The 20,473-nt window shown below is 40.2% G+C and overlaps 1 protein-coding gene across 2 annotated transcripts; it reads left to right on the plus strand.

The window, feature by feature from the left end:
- The first annotated feature begins 14,902 nt into the window (after positions 1-14,902).
- LOC149125201 (uncharacterized) lies at positions 14,903-16,617 on the plus strand. Of its 2 annotated transcripts, none has more exons than XM_089303250.1 (2): positions 14,903-15,120; positions 15,955-16,617. In XM_089303250.1, exons 1-2 carry the CDS (start codon positions 15,025-15,027, stop codon positions 16,336-16,338), a joined length of 480 nt encoding a protein of 159 aa, XP_089159376.1. In that variant the 5' UTR covers positions 14,903-15,024; the 3' UTR covers positions 16,339-16,617. The 2 variants fall into 2 exon arrangements, with proteins under 2 accessions (XP_089159376.1, XP_089159375.1); XM_089303249.1 differs by having other exon boundaries at positions 15,975-16,617.
- Positions 16,618-20,473: the final 3,856 nt, after the last annotated feature.

The following is a 20,473-nucleotide window of genomic DNA, read 5'->3' on the forward strand; positions in this document are numbered from 1 at the left end:
GGCCAGCATCCTATTGAATGGGGAAAAGTTGGAAGCATTTCCACTGAGATCTGGCACCAGGCAGGGATGCCCACTCTCACCACTGCTATTTAACATAGTGCTGGAAGTTTTAGCCAGAGCCATCAGACAAGAAAAAGTAATTAAAGGAATACAAATTGAGAAGGAAGAAGTCAAACTATCCTTCTTTGCAGACGATATGATTCTTCACTTAGAGGATGCAAAGAACTCTACTAAGAGACTATAGGAACTCATAGAAGAGTTTGGCAAAGTGGCAGGATATAAAAACAATGCACAAAAATCAACAGCCTTTGTATACACAAGCAATGCCATGGCTGAGGAAGAACTGCTTAGATCAATCCCATTCACAATAGCTACAAAAACAATCAAATACCTTGGAGTAAACTTAACCAAGGACGTTAAAGATCTCTACGATGTGAATTACAAAATCTTAAAGAAAGAAACAGAAGAGGATACCAAGAAATGGAAAAATCTTCCATGCTCATGGATTGGAAGAATCAACATCATCAAAATGTCCATTCTCCCAAAAGCAATTTATAGATCAGTGCAATCCCAATCAAGATACCAAAGACATTCTTCGCAGATCTAGAAAAAATGATGCTGAAATTCATATGGAGGCACAAGAGACCTCGAATAGCTAAAGCAATCTTGTACAACAAAAACAAAGCCGGAGGCATCACAATACCAGATTTCAGGACATACTACAGGCAGTTGTAATCAAAACAGCATGGTACTGGTACAGAAACAGATGGATAGACCAATGGAACAGAATTGAAACACCAGAAATCAATCCAAACATCTACAGCCAACTTATATTTGATCAAGGATCTAAAACCAATTCCTGGAGCAAGGACAGCCTATTCAATAAATGGTGCTGGGAAAACTGGATTTCCAAGTGCAGAAGCATGACACAGGACCCCTACCTTACACCTTACACAAAAATCCACTCTACATGGATTAAAGATACAAATCTACGACCTGACACCATCAAGTTACTAGAGAACATTGGAGAAACCCTTCAAGATATTGGCACAGGCAAAGAGTTTCTGGAAAAAACCCTGGAGGTGCAGGCAGTCAAAGCCAATATCAACTATTGGGATTGCATCAAAATGAGAAGTTTCTGTACTGCAAAAGAAACAGTCAGGAGAGTGAAGAGACAACCGACAGAATGGGAAAAAATATTTGCAAACTATGCAACAGATAAAGGGTTAATAACCAGAATCTACAAAGAGATCAAGAAACTCCACAAAAACAAAACCAACAACCCACTTAAGAGATGGGCCAAGGACCTCAATAGACATTTTTCAAAAGAGGAAATCCAAATGGCCAACAGACACATGAAAAAATGGTCAGGATCACTAGCAATCAGGGAAATGCAAATCAAAACCACAATGTGGTTTCACCTCACCCCGGTTAGAATGGCTCATATTGAGAAATCTACCAACAACAGATGCTGCCAAGGATGTGGGGAAAAAGGGACACTAACCCACTGTTGGTGGGAATGCAAACTGGTCCAGCCACTATGGAAATCAGTCTGGAGATTCCTCAGAAACCTGAAGATAACCTTACCGTTCAACCCAGCAATCCCACTCCTTGGGATTTACCCAAAGGAATTTAAATTGGCAAACAAAAAAGCGGTCTGCACCCTAATGTTTATTGCAGCTCAATTCACAATAGCTAAGACCTAAAACCAAAACTAATGCCCATCAACAGTAGACTGGATAAAGAAATTATGGGGTATGTACTCTTTAGAATACTATACTGCAGTAAAAAACAATGAAATCCAGTCATTTGCAACAAAATGGAGGAATCTGGAACACATCATGCTGAGTGAAATAAGCCAGTCCCAAAGGGACAAATACCATATGTTATCCCTGATCGGTGACTGACTGAACACCAAAAAGGAAACCTCCTGAAGTGAAATGGACACTATGAGAAACGGTGACTTGATCAGCATAGCCCTGACTGTTAATGAACAACTTAATACGTTATCCCTCTTAGTATTTTTTTGACTGTTCTACTTAATACTAATGGTTTAATTCTGTAACTAATACACAGTAATTCTTAAGTGTTGAAAATTAACTGAAATGTGATCCCTGTTAAATATAAGAGTGGGAATAAGAGTGGGAAGAGATGTACAATTTGGGACATGCTCTAGCTGACTTGCATCAGATGGTAGAGTTAGAAACATACCAGGGGATTCCAAATCAATCCCTTCAAGGTGGCATGTACCAATGCCATCTCACTAGTCCAAGTGATCAATTTCAGTTCATAATTGATCATAATGAAAGGGCTAAAAGTCAAAGGGATCACATAAATAAGTCTACTGCCTGCTAATACTAACCGATAGAATAAAGGGGAAAGCAATCCAACATGGGAAGCGAGATACTCAGCAGACTCATAGAATGGCAGATGTCCTAAAGAGCACTCTGGCCTCAGAATCAGCCCCAAAGATATTCAGATCTGGCTGAAATGCCCATGAGAGTATTTCAGGCATGGAAAGCCAAGACACTCTGGCAAAAAAAAAAAAATGACCTAAAAGAAAGATCTCTGTGAGTGAGATCCCAGTGGAAAGAACAGGTCTTCAAAGAAGGAGGTACCTTTCTCTGAAGGGAAGAGAGAACTTCCACTTTCACTATGACCTTGTCTAAATGAGATAAGAGTCGGAGAACTCAGAGGGCTTCCATAGCCTTGGAAACTCATGACTGGAGCATAGGGAGATTACTGATGCCATAGACAGGAGTGTCAATTTGTAAAGTCAACAACAGGAGTCACTGTGCACTTACTCCTCATGTAGGATCTCTTGCTGTACATTGAGACTTGATGCTATAACGAGTACTCAAACAGTATTTTTCACTTTGAGTGTCTATATGGGTGCAAACTGTTCAAATCTTTACTTAATATATACTAAACTGATCTTCTATATATATAGAAAATTGAAAATGAATCTTGATGTGAATGGAATGGGAGAGAGAGCGGGAAAGGGGAGGGTTTTGGGTGGGAGGGAATCTTTGGGTCGGGGGCAGCCAATGTAATCCATAAGCTGTACTTTGGAAATCTACATTCATTAAATAGAAGTTAAAAAAAAGATATAAACCAAGGTAAATGCTGTAGTTTGGACATAGATTTTCTTTCAAGGGCCCATATGTTGGGGGCTTGTTCCTTAGTGTGGCAGTGTTGGAATTCAAAACCTTAAGATACGGGACCTGATGAAAGATCCTTTGGTTGTTGAAGGCTCTGCCTTCAGAAAGTAACACTGCTCTCTTGGAGTGGATCCACAGGACAGTAAGTTGTTGTGGAGCCTCAATCCACTCCCTAAGGCTGCCTCTGCTTCCAGTCTTGCTATGTGAACTCTCCTCCCTCCATCTTGGTTATGGGTCTGTTTAGGTTTTCTATGTCTTCATGGCTCAATTTAGGTAGGTTGTATGTGTCCAAGAACCTATTCATTTCTTCTGCATTTCTCATCTTGTTGGCATACCGCTCTTTGTAGTAATTTCTGATTATTCTACTTCTTTCCGTGGTATCTGTTGTTACATTTCCTTTTTAATCTCTAATTTTATTGATTTGCATCTTCTCTCTCCTTTTAGGGTTAGTTGGGCAAATGGTGTGTCAACTTTGTTTATTTTTTCAAAAAAGAAGCTTTTCATTTTGCTGATGTTTTGTATTTTTTTGGATTCAATTTTGAAAATTTTCTCAAGCATTTGTAGGGAAAGGACTAAATCTCATCTTAAGGGGAGTAATTCATTCTTGTTCCCTTTGTTCACAAAATAACATGGATGGTTATGTAAAGCTGCTTCCTTTGCTGACCTCTGTGTATAGCAGAGGAACACACCCAGGTAAAGATTGGCCAATTGACTTTACTAACAAATAACTATAAATATCTTCTAATTTTTATTGATACTTTCACAGGATGGATAGAAAAGAAACAAAAGGTATTCAAAGCCTTGATGAAGGACATAGTGCCACATTTTGTGCTCCCACGGTCACTCTGGAGTGACAATGGACCTTCATTTGCATCTAAAATAACTCAACACTTAGTTGCTGCTCCAGGAGTTTCTTACCATCTCCATACCTCTTGGAGACTTCAGTCATCAGGTAAAGTTGAAAATGATAATCACAGTCTTAAGAAAATTCTAGCTAAGTTTTGCTGAGAGACCTCAGAAACATGGCTTAAACTACGGCCAATTGATCTTGTCAGGATGAGGATAGCACCCAAGACTGCCTTAAAGCTTAGTCCATATGAGAGGCTATGTGAAAGACCCTTCCTCATCTTCGTCATCCTCTCTGAGTCAGAAATTCAAGATCAGATAAAGTATATTATCGATTTAGGCCAGGCACAAAAGGCTCTGATAGAGTATGGTAATAGAGCTCTCCCAGTACCAGATTCTAAAACTCATGTGCAGCCCATTTCCCCAGGAGATTTAGTTTTATTAAAAACTTGGAAGGATTTCTTCTCTGATTTTAATTATTTCTCTTCTCCTACTAGATTTGGGTCTGGTTTGCTGTAGGTTTTCTAGATCCTTGAGGTGAATTGAAAGTTTATCTATTTGGTGTCTTTCCAATTTCTTGATGTAGGCACCTATCGCTATAAGCTTTCCTATTAACACTGCTTTTGCTGCGTCCCATAAGTTTTGGTATGTTGTGCTGTTATCCTCATTTACTTCCAGAAAATTTTTGATTTCTCTTTTGATTTCTTCTATGACCCATTGTTCATTCAGGAGCATGTTGTTCAATCTCCATGTGTTTGCGTATGCTCTAGGGATTCCTGAGTTGCTAATTTCCAACTTCATTCCTTTATGGTCTGAGAAGCTGCATGGTATGATTCTAATTCTTTTGAATTTGCTGAGACTTGCTTTATGGCCTAGTATGTGGTCAATCCTAGAGAAGGTTCCATGTACTGCTGAGAAGAATGTAAAATCTTTAGCTGTAGGATTGAAAGTTCTGTATATATCTGTTAGATCCATTTGGGCTGTAGTGTCATTTAAATCTACTGTATCCTTGTTGATCTTCTGACCGGATGATCTGTCTATTTCTGAGAGTGGAGTATTGAAGTCCCCCAGTACTACTGTATTGGGGTCTAAGTCTCCCTTTAAGTCCGTTAATAAATCTTTTAGATAAACTGGTGCCCTGTAGTTAGGTGCATATACATTGATAATTGTTATATCTTCCTGTTGAATTGATCCCTTAATCATAATCAGAGAAGAAATCAACAGGATTGAATCAAGAAAAACATTACAAAAAATCAGCCAAACGAAGAGCTGGTTTTTTGAAAAAATAAACACAATTGACACCCCATTGGCCCAACTAACTAAAAAAAGAAGAGAAAAGACCCAAATCAATAAAATCAGAGATGAAAAAGGAAATGTAACAACAGACACCACAGAAATAAAAAGAATCATCAGAAATTACTACAAGGACTTGTATGCCAGCAAACAGGGAAACCTATCAGAAATGGATAGATTCCTGGACACATGCAACCTGCCTAAATTGAACCAGGAAGACATCAAAAACCTAAACAGACCCATAACTGAGACAGAAGTTGAAACAGTAATAAAGGCCCTCCCAACAAAGAAAAGCCCAGGACCAGATGGATTCACTGCTGAATTCTACCAGACGTTTAAAGAAGAACTAACTCCAATTCTTCTCAAACTATTCAGAACAATCGAAGAAGAGGGAATCCTCCCAAATTCTTTCTATGAAGCCAGCATCACCTTAATTCCTAAGCCAGAGAAAGATGCAGCACTGAAAGAGAATTACAGACCAATATCCCTGATGAACATAGATGCAAAAATCCTCAATAAAATTCTCGCCAATAGAATGCAACAACACATCAGAAAGATCATCCACCCAGACCAAGTGGGATTCATCCCTGGTATGCAGGGATGGTTTAATGTGCGCAAGACAATCAATGTGATACACCACATTAACAGACTGCAGAAGAAAAACCATATGATTATCTCAATAGATGCCGAGAAAGCATTTGATAAAATACAACACCCTTTCATGATGAAAACTCTAAGCAAACTGGGTTTGGAAGGAACATTCCTCAATACAATCAAAGCAATCTATGAAAAACCCACAGCCAACATCCTATTGAATGGGGAAAAGTTGGAAGCATTTCCACTGAGATCTGGAACCAGACAGGGATGCCCACTCTCACCACTGCTATTCAATATAGTTCTGGAGGTTCTAGCCAGAGCTATTAGGCAAGAAAAAGAAATTAAAGGGATACAAATTGGGAAGGAAGAACTCAAACTATCCCTCTTTGCAGATGACATGATTCTGTATTTAGGGGACCCAAAGAACACTACTAAGAGACTATTGGAACTCATAGAAGAGTTTGGCAAAGTAGCAGGGTATAAAATCAATGCACAAAAATCAACAGCCTTTGTATACACAAGCAATGCCATGGCTGAGGAAGAACTTCTAAGATCAATCCCATTCACAATAGCTACAAAAACAATCAAATACCTTGGAATAAACTTAACCAAAGACGTTAAAGATCTCTACGATGAAAATTACAAAACCTTAAAGAAAGAAATAGAAGAGGATACCAAGAAATGGAAAAATCTTCCATGCTCATGGATTGGAAGAATCAATATCATCAAAATGTCCATTCTCCCAAAAGCAATTTACAGATTCAATGCAATACCAATCAAGATACCAAAGACATTCTTCTCAGATCTGGAAAAAATGGTGCTGAAATTCATATGGAGGCACAAGAGACCTCGAATAGCTAAAGCAATCTTGTACAACAAAAACAAAGCCGGAGGCATCACAATACCAGATTTCAGGACATACTACAGGGCAGTTGTAATCAAAACAGCATGGTACTGGTACAGAAACAGATGGATAGACCAATGGAACAGAATTGAAACACCAGAAATCAACCCAAACATCTACAGCCAACTTATATTTGATCAAGGATCTAAAACTAATTCCTGGAGCAAGGACAGTCTATTCAATAAATGGTGCTGGGAAAATTGGATTTCCACGTGCAGAATCATGAAGCAAGACCCCTACCTTACACCTTACACAAAAATCCACTCTACATGGATTAAAGACCTAAATCTACGACCTGACACCATCACGTTATTAGAGAACACTGGAGAAACCCTTCAAGATATTGGCACAGGCAAAGAATTTCTGGAAAAGACCCGGGAGGCACAGGCAGTCAAAGCCAAAATCAACTATTGGGATTGCATCAAATTGAGAAGTTTCTGTACTGCAAAAGAAACAGTCAGGAGAGTGAAGAGACAACCGACAGAATGGGAAAAAATATTTGCAAACTATGCAACAGATAAAGGGTTAATAACCAGAATCTACAAAGAGATCAAGAAACTCCACAAAAACAAAACCAACAACCCACTTAAGAGATGGGCCAAGGACCTCAATAGACATTTTTCAAAAGAGGAAATCCAAATGGCCAACAGGCACATGAAAAAATGTTCAAGGTCATTAGCAATCAGGGAAATGCAAATCAAAACCACAATGAGGTTTCACCTCACCCCGGTTAGAATGGCTCACATTGAGAAATCCACCAACAACAGATGCTGGCGAGGATGTGGGGAAAAAGGGACACTAACCCACTGTTGGTGGGAATGCAAACTGGTCAAGCCACTATGGAAGTCAGTCTGGAGATTCCTCAGAAACCTGAAGATAACCCTACCATTTGACGCAGCCATACCACTCCTTGGAATTTACCCAAAGGAATTTAAATTGGCAAACAAAAAAGCGGTCTGCACCCTAATGTTTATTGCAGCTCAATTCACAATAGCTAAGACCTGGAACCAACCTAAATGCACATCAACGATAGACTGGATAAAGAAATTATGGGATATGTATTCTTTAGAATACTATACCGCAGTAAGAAAAAACGAAATCCAGTCATTTGCAACAAAATGGAGGAATCTGGAACACATCATGCTGAGTGAAATAAGCCAGTCCCAAAGGGACAAATACCATATGTTCTCCCTGATCGGTGACGACTGACTGAACACCAAAAAGGAAACCTTTTGAAGTGAAATGGACACTATGGGAAACGGTGGCTTGATCAGCATAGCCCTGACTGTTAATGAACAACTTAATACATTATCCCTCTTAGTAGTTTTTTAATCTGTTCTACTTAATATGACTGGTTTAGTTCTGTAATAGATGCACAGTTATTCTTAAGTGTTGAAAATTAACTGAAATGTGATCCCTGTTGAACATGGGAGTGGGAATGGGAGAGGGAAGAGATGTATAATTTGGGACATGCTCAGGCTGACTTGCCCCAAGTGGTGGAGTTAGAAGCATACCAGGGGATTCCAATTCAATCCCATCAAGGTGGCATGTGCCAATGCCATCTCACTGCTCCAGGTGATCAATTTCAGTTCACAGTTGGTCATGGTGGAGGGACTGGGAGTCAAAGGGAGCACATAGACAAGTCTAGTACCTGCTAACACTAACCGATGGAGCAAATAAAGGGGAGAGTGATCCAACATGGGAAGTGAGATACTCAGCAGACTGATAGAATGGCAGATGTCCTAAATAGCACTCTGGCCTCAGAATCAGCCCTAAAGGCATTCCGATCTGGCTGAAAAGCCCATGAGAGTATTTCAGGCATGGAAAGCCAAGACACTCTGGCAAAACATCTCTGCGAGTGAGATCCCAGTGGAAAGAACAGGTCATCAAAGAAGGAGGTACCTTTCTCTGAAGGGAGGAGAGAACCTCCACTTTGACTATGACCTTGTCTAAACAAGATAAGAGTCGGAGAACTCAGAGGGCTTCCATAGCCTTGGAAACTCATGACTGGAGCATAGGGAGATTACTGATGCCATAGACAGGAGTGTCAATTGGTAAAGTCAACAACAGGAGTCACTGTGCACTTACTCCTCCTGTAGGATCTCTATCCTTAATGTGCTGTACATTGAGATTTAATGCTATAACGAGTACTCAAACAATATATTTCACTTTGTGTTTCTATGGGGGTGCAAACTGTTGAAATCCTTACTTAATGCATACTAAACTGATCCTCTGTAAAAAAAAAAAAAAAAAAAAAAAAAAAAAAAAAAAAAAAAAAGAAATTATCAATTCCCAACTTGACCCTCACTGGGATTAAACATGACAATAGGTCTGCTCTGATTTCATCATCATTTAAAAAAAAATCATCTATTATTTTTCACTTTATGTTTCTGTGTGGGAGCAAACTGTTGAAATCCATACTTAATGTATACTAAGCTGATCTTCTGTATATTAAGATAATCGGAAATGAATCTTGATGTGAATGGAAGGGGAGAGGGAGTGGGAAAGGGGAGGGTTGTGGGTGGGAGGGACGGTATGGGGGGGAAGCCATTGTAATCCATAAGTCGTACTTTGGAAATTTATATTCATTAAATAAAAGTTTAAAAAAAAAAAAACTTGGAAGGAAGGATCCACTTCAGACCATTTCAGTCTAAAAGGAAGCGACCTTGTCAGGTGCTGCTGGGTACATTTGTCAAGGATTAAACTTCAACCTCTTGAGTCTTTGCGGGTGTACTTGAAAGATAAGTCTGTTTTCTCCTGTGAGCCAATCAAAGATCTCAAATACCTTTTCAAAACACAAAAAGATAAGTAAAACTTCTGCTTTTGTCACATCAAGACTGCTGCACTTTAAGGCAGACATGTTATACATACCTCTTCTTTTGATACTTTCTGGGAGCTGTTAATATTGGCAGGAGAACTCCTTAGTGGGTTTTTCTATTATAAAACTAGGAGATTCTGGTGTGCCACAGGAAGCTAATTGTAAAACACAACCATTGTTTTAGGTAATCTGGCTGACACATCAGGCCAACTTTTACAGCAAGTACTTATATCTGTAGACATTCTGTCTAAGGTAGTTCTGGACAATCAACAGGCCTTGGAGTATATATAGATAGAACAAGGAGAGGGTCCGGTGCCATGGCTCACAAACAAGCCACTAAAGAGATTGGAAAAGGACCTCAATAGACATTTTTCAAAAGAGGAAAACCAATTGGCCAACAGACACATGAAAAAATGTTCAGGATCACTAGCCATCAGAGTAATGCAAATCAAAACCACAATGAGGTTTCACCTAACCCCGGTTAGAATGGCTCACATTGAGAAATCCACCAACAACAGATGCTGGCGAGGATGTGAGGAAAAAGGGACACTAACCCACTGTTGGTGGGAATGCAAACTGGTCAAGCCACTATGGAAGTCAGTTTGGAGATTCCTCAGAAACCTGAATATAAACCTACCATTCAACCCAGCCATACCACACCTTGGAATTTACCCAAAGGAAATGAAATTGGCAAGCAGAAAGCTGTCTGTACCTGAATGTTTATTGCAGCTCAATTCACAAAAGCTAAGACCTAAAACCAACACAAATGCCCATCAACAGTTGACTGGATAAAGAAATTATGGGATATGTACTCTATAGAATAACATACAGCAGTAAAAACTATGAAATCCAGTCATTTGCAACAAAATGGAGGAATCTGGAAAACATCCTGCTGAGTGAATTAAGCAAGTCCCAAAGGGACAAATATGATATGTTCTCCCTGATCAGTGACAACTAACCAAGCACCAAAAAGGAAACCTGTTGAAGTGAAATGGACACTATGAGAAACAGTGACTTGATCAGTCCTCACCCTGACTGTTGATGTACAATTTAATACTTTACCCATTTTTAGTATTTTTTGTCCTACTTAATACTGTTGGTTGAACTTTGTAATTAACACACAATTATTCTTAGGTGTTCAAATTTAACTGAAAAGTGATCCCTGTTAAATATAAGAATGGGAATAAGAGAGGGAGTAGATTTACACTTTGGGACATGCTCAAGGTGACTTGCCTCAAATGGTGCAGTTAAAAATATGCCAGGGGATTCCACTACATTCCCATCAAGGTTGCATGTACCAATGCCATCTCACTAGTCCAAGTGATCAATTTCATTTCACAATGGATCATAATTATAGGTCTAAAATTTTTAAACATTTTACTGTAATGCTAATGATTTTATTGTTGTTTTTGGCATTGAAATTTTTTATACAAGCTTAAAAATGAAATTTAAAGATAGCATTAATTTTACATATGAAGGAAACATCTCAAAATACAAACAGGTTGTACTTTAAAATATATTTAAAAACTCATGTGGATAATGGAGAAGCCAAAGTCTCAATTTGTAATAGCAAGAATTCAAAGAATATTTTCTTCCAATTTGTACCTTTTGCAGCAATCTTATTATGATGGGAAAAGTAAAAAACGCCTTCAGTAATAATAGAAATGTACACTTGTGTATTTGAGTGAGGAGTAGAAGTACAGAGAAGAGAGAAAGGAACTTGCAAGAGAAAATCATATCAATAGAACTTGTGAAGTTAGAAAATGAGTTTGTAGTTCAAAAAGAAATCTTCTAGGTTAAGACATAGCCTACAACAACAGCATCACCTGGGGGCACCTATCTGCGTCTCAGCTGTTCCACTACTGAGCCAGCTGCCAGCTAATGTAGCCATCAAGACATCAGAAGATGGTCCAGCTCCTTTGGTCTCTGCCATGCATGTGGGAGACTTGGACACAGTTTCAGGCTCTTGACTTCATCTGGCCCAGCCCTGGTTGATACAGCCATTTAGTGTTTGAACAATAGAAGGAAAATCAATCTCTCTCTCTTTCTCCCTCTCCCTCTCCCTCTCTCTGTCTCTCCCTCTCTCTGTATCTCTTTCAAATAAAGAAATTCCTAAAAATTATATCACTTTCTTAATTGTGAAAAGCTTGACAGCCTATATGTCACATAAACTCTTCCACATTTTATAAAAGTAAATGTGCTTTTGCTCCATATTCTGCAGTGCTAACTGCCATAAGTTGTTTGCTGCTGACAGTCTACATAAATGTGCAGACTGTACATGAACTTATACTATCTTCTTAGTAGATTTTTTGTAAATCCATCCTTTTGTGATTTGGTACCGAGGCCACAGACCAGGATTATTTATTTCACATGTGACTAATTTCACATGAAGCTTATTTCTAGAAACAACAGTCAGAATTCTTTTGTGCAATGATAACTGAGTAAATGGATTTTGTTATTTCCAGGAACTGTTGTCTGGGAGTACTGTTGATATGATTGTGCACTAGCCTGTATCACAATATAGCAGCCTGTAGGGTCAGCGCATCAAGGTCTCCAGGACACAGGAGATTGTAAGAGCAAAGAAATCGCAAGTCTGTGGTCCATCTTGGGTTTCAGCACCTCCTGTGGGATAGCAGAATCTGAGTATCTCTGAAGAAAGGAGATTAATAGGCCCACATGTGGAAAAGTTGGCCAAATGCAAGATCAGAGGAAATGGCCATTGGGAATTGACACTGAGCTTACTTTGCAGTATTTGTGTGTCCTTATGCTTTGGGAAATACTGTGTCACCCAGAGACAAGGAGAAAGGGGAATAATCACACAGAGCACATCTGTCGCCCCTAGTCATACCCATGGCCATGTTTCCTGTCACCGTGCTGAGCATCTGTAGATATCCTTAAAGTGATAAGGATCCTTGTAAACCTCCTTGATAAAATATAGCCCCCCAGAGAGAGTGGCAATAGTTCAGAGGGGAAATGACTTTCAGTGCCAGATGTGGGTAAGAGCTAAGTTCATTCCATAAACAATACAGCATTTTTCAAGTTTAAATTTACAACACACAAAGCTAGAAATCACAAAATGAATATTTTAAATTTCGTGATTTCAACAGAGCAAAATCTAAGAAGCCCAAAGAGAAATGACAAAATTTATAATGGCAAGATTTATAGTATATATGTGATATGGACTAATTTCCTGAATATATAACACTTACCCAACATCCATAAATATAAATAAACTAAATCATTAAAAAGTGAAGATTCAGAGAAAACAACTAAGAAAAATGTAGTCTGTAATTCATAAGGAAACACAATGGGAAACTAATTTTTTACCTTTTAGATGGAAAAAGGACACAAAACAGATGTTAGAGTGTCTCAGCCACCAAGATCAGGAACCCAACAAGAGGCTCCAAAAAGTCGAGACCTGTTTTTTCTCAAGGCACAGCAAACACAGCTGTGAACAAGCCAGGGTGTGGGGGAAGTTGCTGACCCAAGGTAAAACATTGTTTTCCTACTTACTATTTGTTGCATTCTTTATTTAGTGGGGGGGGCGGTTAATCTTGTGTTTGTAAAGTACATTGAAAGTACATCACTGTAAAAATTAGAAAAAAATAAGAAAAGAAAGAGGAGGAATGGTAAAAGAAGGGAAGGAAAGTAGAGTGGGAAGTAATATTAGGTTTTTAAAACTACCTGTATGAAATACACAAGGCCTGTTCCCTTTATGTAAATAACATAAAAAATAAAATAATAAAATAGGAGCAAAGATATTTTAGACAAAGTGCTCCACCAACCATGTCAAGGAGTTGTTTGCTTCTTGACTAAGAGACAATTTCTGCAAGTTCAACTATTTCCATGAACTAAAACAATGAAAAACATTTTTAAAAAAGCATGATATAAAATATTAAGCAAAGACAAAAAGTTAAATTGTTATTACAAGTGAGATTGCTACAAGTGAGTTATGATTTACTGGTGAGAGATCTGTTGAAAGGACTCTGATTTGCCAGAGAGTCTGTGACATCAAGTATTTTGAACAGAGCATGCCATATAGCACAAAGCAGGAAAAAGATACAATATGAATTGGGTAATAACAGAGCGTTTTAAAAAATATTCAACAGCGCATGGGAGAAATTAGACAAATAAGTAATGTTTTAAGTGGTACTGGGGACAAACTCTGTGGAGGGCAATGTAATAATGTTTCCAAAATATATGGCATACACAGTGTGACCAAAAATTATACTTCTAGATTTCACCTTTGGATATCATGTTGCAGAAAATTGCTGTACTTATTATCACAAAAGTTCAAGAATAACAAATTTGCAAAACATACCAGCACAAATATAGGTGATAGCTTATGTAAATGGTAAAAGAATATTAGACAATTAAAATTAGCGTCGGGATTTAAATGTTTCCATGTACAAGTGTTCAAGTTCTTGCCTTAGAGGAAATATACAAGCGGAAAAATCTGTAAATGTACCATGTTAGATCTGGAGCAGGACTGATGGTTGAGAACAGAACTGAGGTTAATGGCAGATATAGCATGTCAACTTTTTCTTGCTTTTGATTTTTGTTCTGTATAGTCTTCAAATGAATACAAAAAAAATAATCCATGGATCCTGGAAAAGTATAGAGCCATTAGTCTCAATTGTCTTGCGATTTGTCAAAATGCAGATTTGAATCTAGATTACATATCATGAGATGCACTGAGAATATGCACTTTGGTTGAAAGGCAAGTGTCCTTCTGGCAATTTTAACATTTCTATAACTAGAGTCCAAATGAGCGAGTGACAACAGCAACACAATGACAGCAGTTTTTTCTTTTACACTGACCCAAAGGGGCATAACACCCCACAAACTCATTCCTCCTCCATGGGGAGGGCTACACCATATAACATGTTAAAGAATTTCACTCTTCGCCCTTGGGCTCCAGGTATGACCTCAGTGTCTAAAACTAAAATAGTAGCAGGCTCTTTGTTTCGAAAATAAGAAACTTTGGTCCCAGAAATTAACAAATGAAATGACTCTTTGTTTTCTTTTTATTGCTCTTCAGTAAATATTCAAGCAGATGGGAATTAGGAGAAATATCCAGTCCATTATCTTGATGATCAGCATGAAGCAAAAAGACACAGATGCCTGCAATAACACAGGTGGTGAGAACAGAGCACCTTCAAAGGCGCTTTGAGGGCAAGGGCAGCCCTCCCCTCCCGATCAAAGGCACCCCATCTCTGACTGCAGCCTTTGTCACAGAGCCTGCTCCTAGCACTATATATACAAATCTCCTCCTCACTCACAGCACACTCAGGATCCTGCTCTTTCTGCCTCCAGCTCACTCCCAGACATGAGGACCATCACCCTCCTCACTGCCATTGTCCTGGTGGCACTCCAGGCCAAGGCTGAGCCTGTGGCACCAACAGATGATGAGGTTCCAGACCAGGAGGGGACAGATGCAGGAGACCAGGTCATGGCCATCTCCTTTGCAGGAGCTGAAACCTCTGCTCTTCAGGATCCAGGTGAGAGACTCCAACATGGAAGAGCTACAGAAACTAAAGAGGAAGGGTCAGAGGAAGGCTCTGGAATTGAGTCTTCAAAGGGCTTAGTCTCTCTGCTGAATTTGCTTAGCTTCTCATAGACTGGAGTTTTTTCAAACAGGGTTTCCATTCAACAGGTACGTCCACTTATTAGGTCCTAGTGTTCCCCTCCACAGTAGGGCAACAGTAGATCTGAATGATCTGGCATTTCTATAGAAAGAATGGAAAGCAGTGAATGTTTTTTACACAGTGGAGGAACTCCAGGCTACTACAGAGGCTGAATGCCGATTGGATCCAAGTACACTCTGTGAATGCATTAAGTTAATGTGTATACCCCACAGGGTACAAATGTTTTACAAGTTAATACAAAATGTTGCAAACCAATAAAATGAAATAGAACACAATTGGAAGTCAAATGAATCTAAGAGATGTTCCTCCTAAAAAGACTGCTTATTCCAGCATACGTCCGTGAAATAGCCTTGTTCAAATTTGGAGAGTCTTAAGGGAAGTCACCATGGGTCAAATGCATAAATCCAGTTATGAGGACAACATTTGACACTGCTTAGTAAGAAACATTGAGAACCTGGAGACCCAGCTAAAGCTGTGTTCAGATGTGTTTCACAAGGTCAGGAGCACAAAGAGACAAAGAGAATGGGTCTCACATCGTGTTTGTGACAACATTTGGTGTCTGTTAACTTCCAGTGGCTGGGTGTGTTTCGTCCTGCTGCTCGCTGTGATGTAGCCCACACAAGACAAGAACATCTCAGTTCAGTGTGGAAAAGTCTCTGCTTTATTGATTGCTGTGTTCATTTCCAGACCCTCTCTCTGTGCGCTAGGTTCTCCATTGAGACCCCCGGGACGGTGCAGACCACCAAGACCCCCAGGTCCCCCCGGACCCCCGGGACCTCCAAGGCCCCCAGGACGACTGAGACCACCAAGACCACCAGGTCCCCCCAGACCCCCGGGACCTCCAAGGCCCCCAGGACGACTGAGACCACCAAGACCCCCAGGTCCCCCCAGACCCCCGGGACCTCCAAGGCCTCCAGGACGACTGAGACCACCAAGACCCCCAGGTCCCCCCAGACCCCCGGGACCTCCAAGGCCCCCAGGACGACTGAGACCACCAAGACCCCCAGGACCACCCAGACCCTCGGGACCGCCGAGACCGCCGGGTCCACCGAGACACCCTGGGATGGCTGAGACCACCCAGACCCCCAGGACTGCCCAGACCCCCACCACCACTGTGACCTCCAGGACTGCTAAGACAGTTCTGCCATTATAAACAAGGCTGTGACTGTCTTGAGGTTAAATTTCATAATTGGTCTGGGGTCCTGAAGCTTTCAATTTCTGTTGCATGAGAGTAGGCAGAGATGAAGAATGAACTCATCATTTCCTTCACACATTCAACAGAACCACCTTTACTCCAGGAACTTGACATTAACTTTTTTTCCTCTATCTCAATAAAGTCCTTGCAACCAAGATCTGTGACAACATCTCTTTCCTATTTGCTACATCTTTGGGTCACACTGAACTGCAATTAGCACTGTGGGAAACCAAACACTTTCCAAAGGAAAAACTACCTCCAAGTCGTAGAAATATTCAGGAGAAACACATGCTTCAGAAAGCAAAAGTTGCTAGGGAACGTCAAGCCCTGATGTTGATGTATGTGTCCACCTAGATTGTCTGTTCAGTTACCTACACTAAGTTGAGATTCACTCTGAAAAGGAGTTCACTGGGTTAAGGCAAGCATTTATGTCTGCTTCAAGTTTAGGGTCACTCCATGAGTACAGCTCAGGAAGGACCACCATCCTCACACGCATGGCACTGGGGTATTGACCTGAGACTCCTGTTCCCCATCCACCAAGAGCTGGGGTCACAACAGCTGCACTGATCTAACTGCAGTTCAGGTGGGAAGGGGCAGTCCACAAACACCATGGAGCAAAACATTGAGCTCAAGAGCCCACACTGAGATACACTCATTTTCAGTATCACTTCCAAGGACCAGTACTAACTGGAGATTATATTCACCACGTTTCCTGAGTTTCCATAAGCTGCAGTGAACGTAAGACTGGATGTGAAGGTCAGCTGAGGGGGCGCTGAGAGGGAACTGTGAGGGAGAAAGCAGGTCTCCAGCAATGGGGAGTCCATGGTAATTTTGGTGCAGATGTTCTGATAATAAGAGTAACCATGTGCAACAGTGAGTGAGGTCAAGGTCAACCAGGTCTCACTATAGGACAGCACCCATGCTGGCCTTGTGCACACACACAGTCTACACTGAGGCAGCCATTGTTCCCTCCCTGATCTGTCCCCAGCTCCTGTCACTACAACACATGCACCACAAAGCCTGCATTCTTCCTGAGCCTGTGTGCCTTTTCCCTTCCATTCACTCATGGTTACCAATGCGTACTGGCTCCCATGGGCCATTATGACTTCTTCTTCCTTTTTTTTTTTTTTTTGACAGACAGAGTGGACAGTGAGAGAGAGAGAGACAGAGAGAAAGGTGAAAGGTCTTCCTTTGCTGTTGGTTCACCCTCCAATGGCCGCCGCGGCCAGTGTGCTGTGGCCGGCGCACCGCGCTGATCCGATGGCAGCAGCCAGGTACTTATCCTGGTCTCCCATGGGGTGCAGGGCCCAAGCACTTGGGCCATCCTCCACTGCACTCCCGGGCCACAGCAGAGAGCTGGCCTGGAAGAGGGGCAACCGGGACAGAATCCAGTTCCCCGAACGGGACTAGAACCCGGTGTGGAGGATTAGCCTAGTCAGCCGCGGCGCCGGCCCATTATGCCTTCTTAGTTTTTGTGTGTAGGTCTGCATCCTGTCTAAACCCTTTCTTGCACTTAATTCCCACAAGAACCATGGACACCTGACAAATATGTTCCTTGAACAGTACTTGATCAAGGCACAAGGCACTGGTGTGGGTTTCTGTTTGTGATCCCTAGACTCCTCATATGCTCTGGATAAGTGTTTCCATCTTGTAATCTCATAGCACCTGTTCAGAAAAATAATATATAAGTTTAAGCCTTAGCTATTTTAACACACAATCATTGGATGTTTGTGCAAAGAAAGCTATTTTAAGAGATGACATTTGATAGGAGAAACAGTGTTTCAAGTCATGTTACTATTCTCCATTTTGTATTCAAATAATCCAATACACCCAGACGACAGTTTGAACACAAGCACCAAGAAAAATGATCAAGATCCAGAAATTGGAACACTCCCTTTCTGGAGGACAATGGAGTTTCAGCATGACAGTTTTAACACGTTTGGTTGGAATAATGCTGAAAGGTTTTGTGCTTTTATTTTAAATGAGTTATAGTTAACATTGATATTGTTCCAGATGGTTCCTTCAGTTAAAAGCTAAGGTACCATAACACAGAAGTGATCATGCGCAGTGAATTTTGGAAACACAACAAGTATGTTTAACACCTGCTAGGTTTCTTATTTTTTAAAAGATTTATTTATTTATTTATTTGAAAGGCAGATTTACAGAGAGGCAGAGGCAGAAAGATAGAGAGATGTCATCCATTCACTGACTCTTTCCCAGAACAGCAGGCGCAGTGCCAATCTGAAGCCAGGAGCCAGGAGCTTCCTCCTGGCCCTCCCTGAAGGTGTAGAGGCCCACGTGGAACCATGGAACAGCCGGGACATGACCCAGCACCTTTATTGGTTTCTGGTACAGCAGGCAAGGCTTCCCTGCTATGCCTAGCACTGGCCCCAAGGAAGTAGTTTTAATAAAGATGGTGGGAAGGTACTAGACATCAGTGTACAGAATTAGAAAGAAGCTTTATGTTGCTTAAAAGGATTGAACTCAAATTTTCAATGTTAACACTGAATGTTTCCACCATAAAGAACTGTTAAACATTTGAGAAGGCAGATATGCTGGCTTCAACTGAACATTACACAATGTATTCATGCATGCAAACATCACAAGTTGCTTCATAAATGTTCAATTTTTATGTATCAGTTAACAATCAGGATTTTTTAAAAGAAAAAGAAATTTCAAATGGAGAGAATATCTGATCTATTTACTTTTAGTTCTGTTGTGCTTGAATTCTCACTTCCTGAAGTTCTTTTCAGATTAACACAACGTGATCAATTCTGCTTGGCATCTCTATGTCCCACTTTCAACAAATATAAATTCTGTTCTTGATTTCTCTGTATATAATGTTTCCCATCTATATGCCCATGCTGAAAATTGCCCCCAAAATAAAATCAGTCAGATGCTAAAGCCCCAACAGCTCTGTGTCAGTGAAACATTTCAGTGCTAAAACAGCATTTTAGTTTTAGAATCTCACAAGGCATTTTTAAAGTAATATTCCTACAACACATCTTCTTTGTTAAATGGATTAGCTCCAGATTTCATTTACTTTAGTCTAAAAACATGGGATGTGTAGTTACAAACAGGAGAAGGCAATAGGATGACCCTCTCACATTTAGAAGCTTTGATTTTCCTAAAACAGAAAGCACCTTTCTGCCATTATCGTATTGGAATCTCATTGTTCTGGTCTCTTATCATTTCCTTTATGTACTGAGCTGAAGGCATATTGGATGATGCACTGCAGGCGGAGGATTAACCAAGTGAGCCATGGCGCCGGCCCAAGAAAAAGAAATTTTAAACGGAGAGACTATCTAATCTATTTACTTTTAGTTCTGTTTTGTTTGAATTCTCACTTCCTGGGGTACTTTTCTGTTTAACACAACATGATCAGTTCTGCTTGGCATCTCTATGTTCCACTATCTACAAAATATAGCTGCTGTTGTATATTTCTCGGTAAATAGTGTTTCACATTATGTATGTCCATGGTGCAAATCACCCCGTAAAATAAAATCAGTCAGATGCTAAAGCTCCAGCAACTCTGTCTCAGGGAAACATTCCAGTGCTAAAACAGTATTTTAGCTTGAGAATCTCACAAGACATTTTTAGAGTAATATTCCCAGCACACACCTTCTTTGTCTATGTGATAGCCTCCAGATTCCGTATACGTTAGTCTAAAAACATGGGTGTGTAGGTGCAAATAGGATAAGGCAATAGGATGACCCTCTCACATTAAGAAGTTTGATTTTCTTAGAAACAGAAAGCCTTTTTGTCATTATCATACTGGAATCTCTCTGTTCTGGTTTCTTATCATTTCCTTTCTGTATCATGGTGAAGGCATATTGGGTGGATGCACATGTAAAGTTGTTATTTACTCCTGCTGAATTAAATCCTTCATCATTATATAATGACCTTCCCATCTCTTTATACCACTTTTAATTTAAAATCTATTTGTCTGGTAGAAATAAAGCTATTGCTTTCCTTTGGTCTCAATCTGCGTGGAGTATCTCCTGCTATTTG

This window comes from Oryctolagus cuniculus, chromosome 8 (genome assembly GCF_051225735.1).
Source record: "Oryctolagus cuniculus isolate XC-2025 breed Fujian yellow rabbit chromosome 8, ASM5122573v1, whole genome shotgun sequence".
NCBI lineage: Eukaryota > Metazoa > Chordata > Mammalia > Lagomorpha > Leporidae > Oryctolagus > Oryctolagus cuniculus.

Coding starts and splice junctions, on each gene's coding strand:
- LOC149125201 (XM_089303249.1), top strand. CDS start 14,949: ATGAGGACCATCACCCTCCTCACTGCCATTGTCCTGGTGGCACTCCAG. Junction 15,121..15,974: donor CTCTGCTCTTCAGGATCCAG/GTGAGAGACTCC, acceptor TCTGTGCGCTAG/GTTCTCCATTGAGACCCCCG.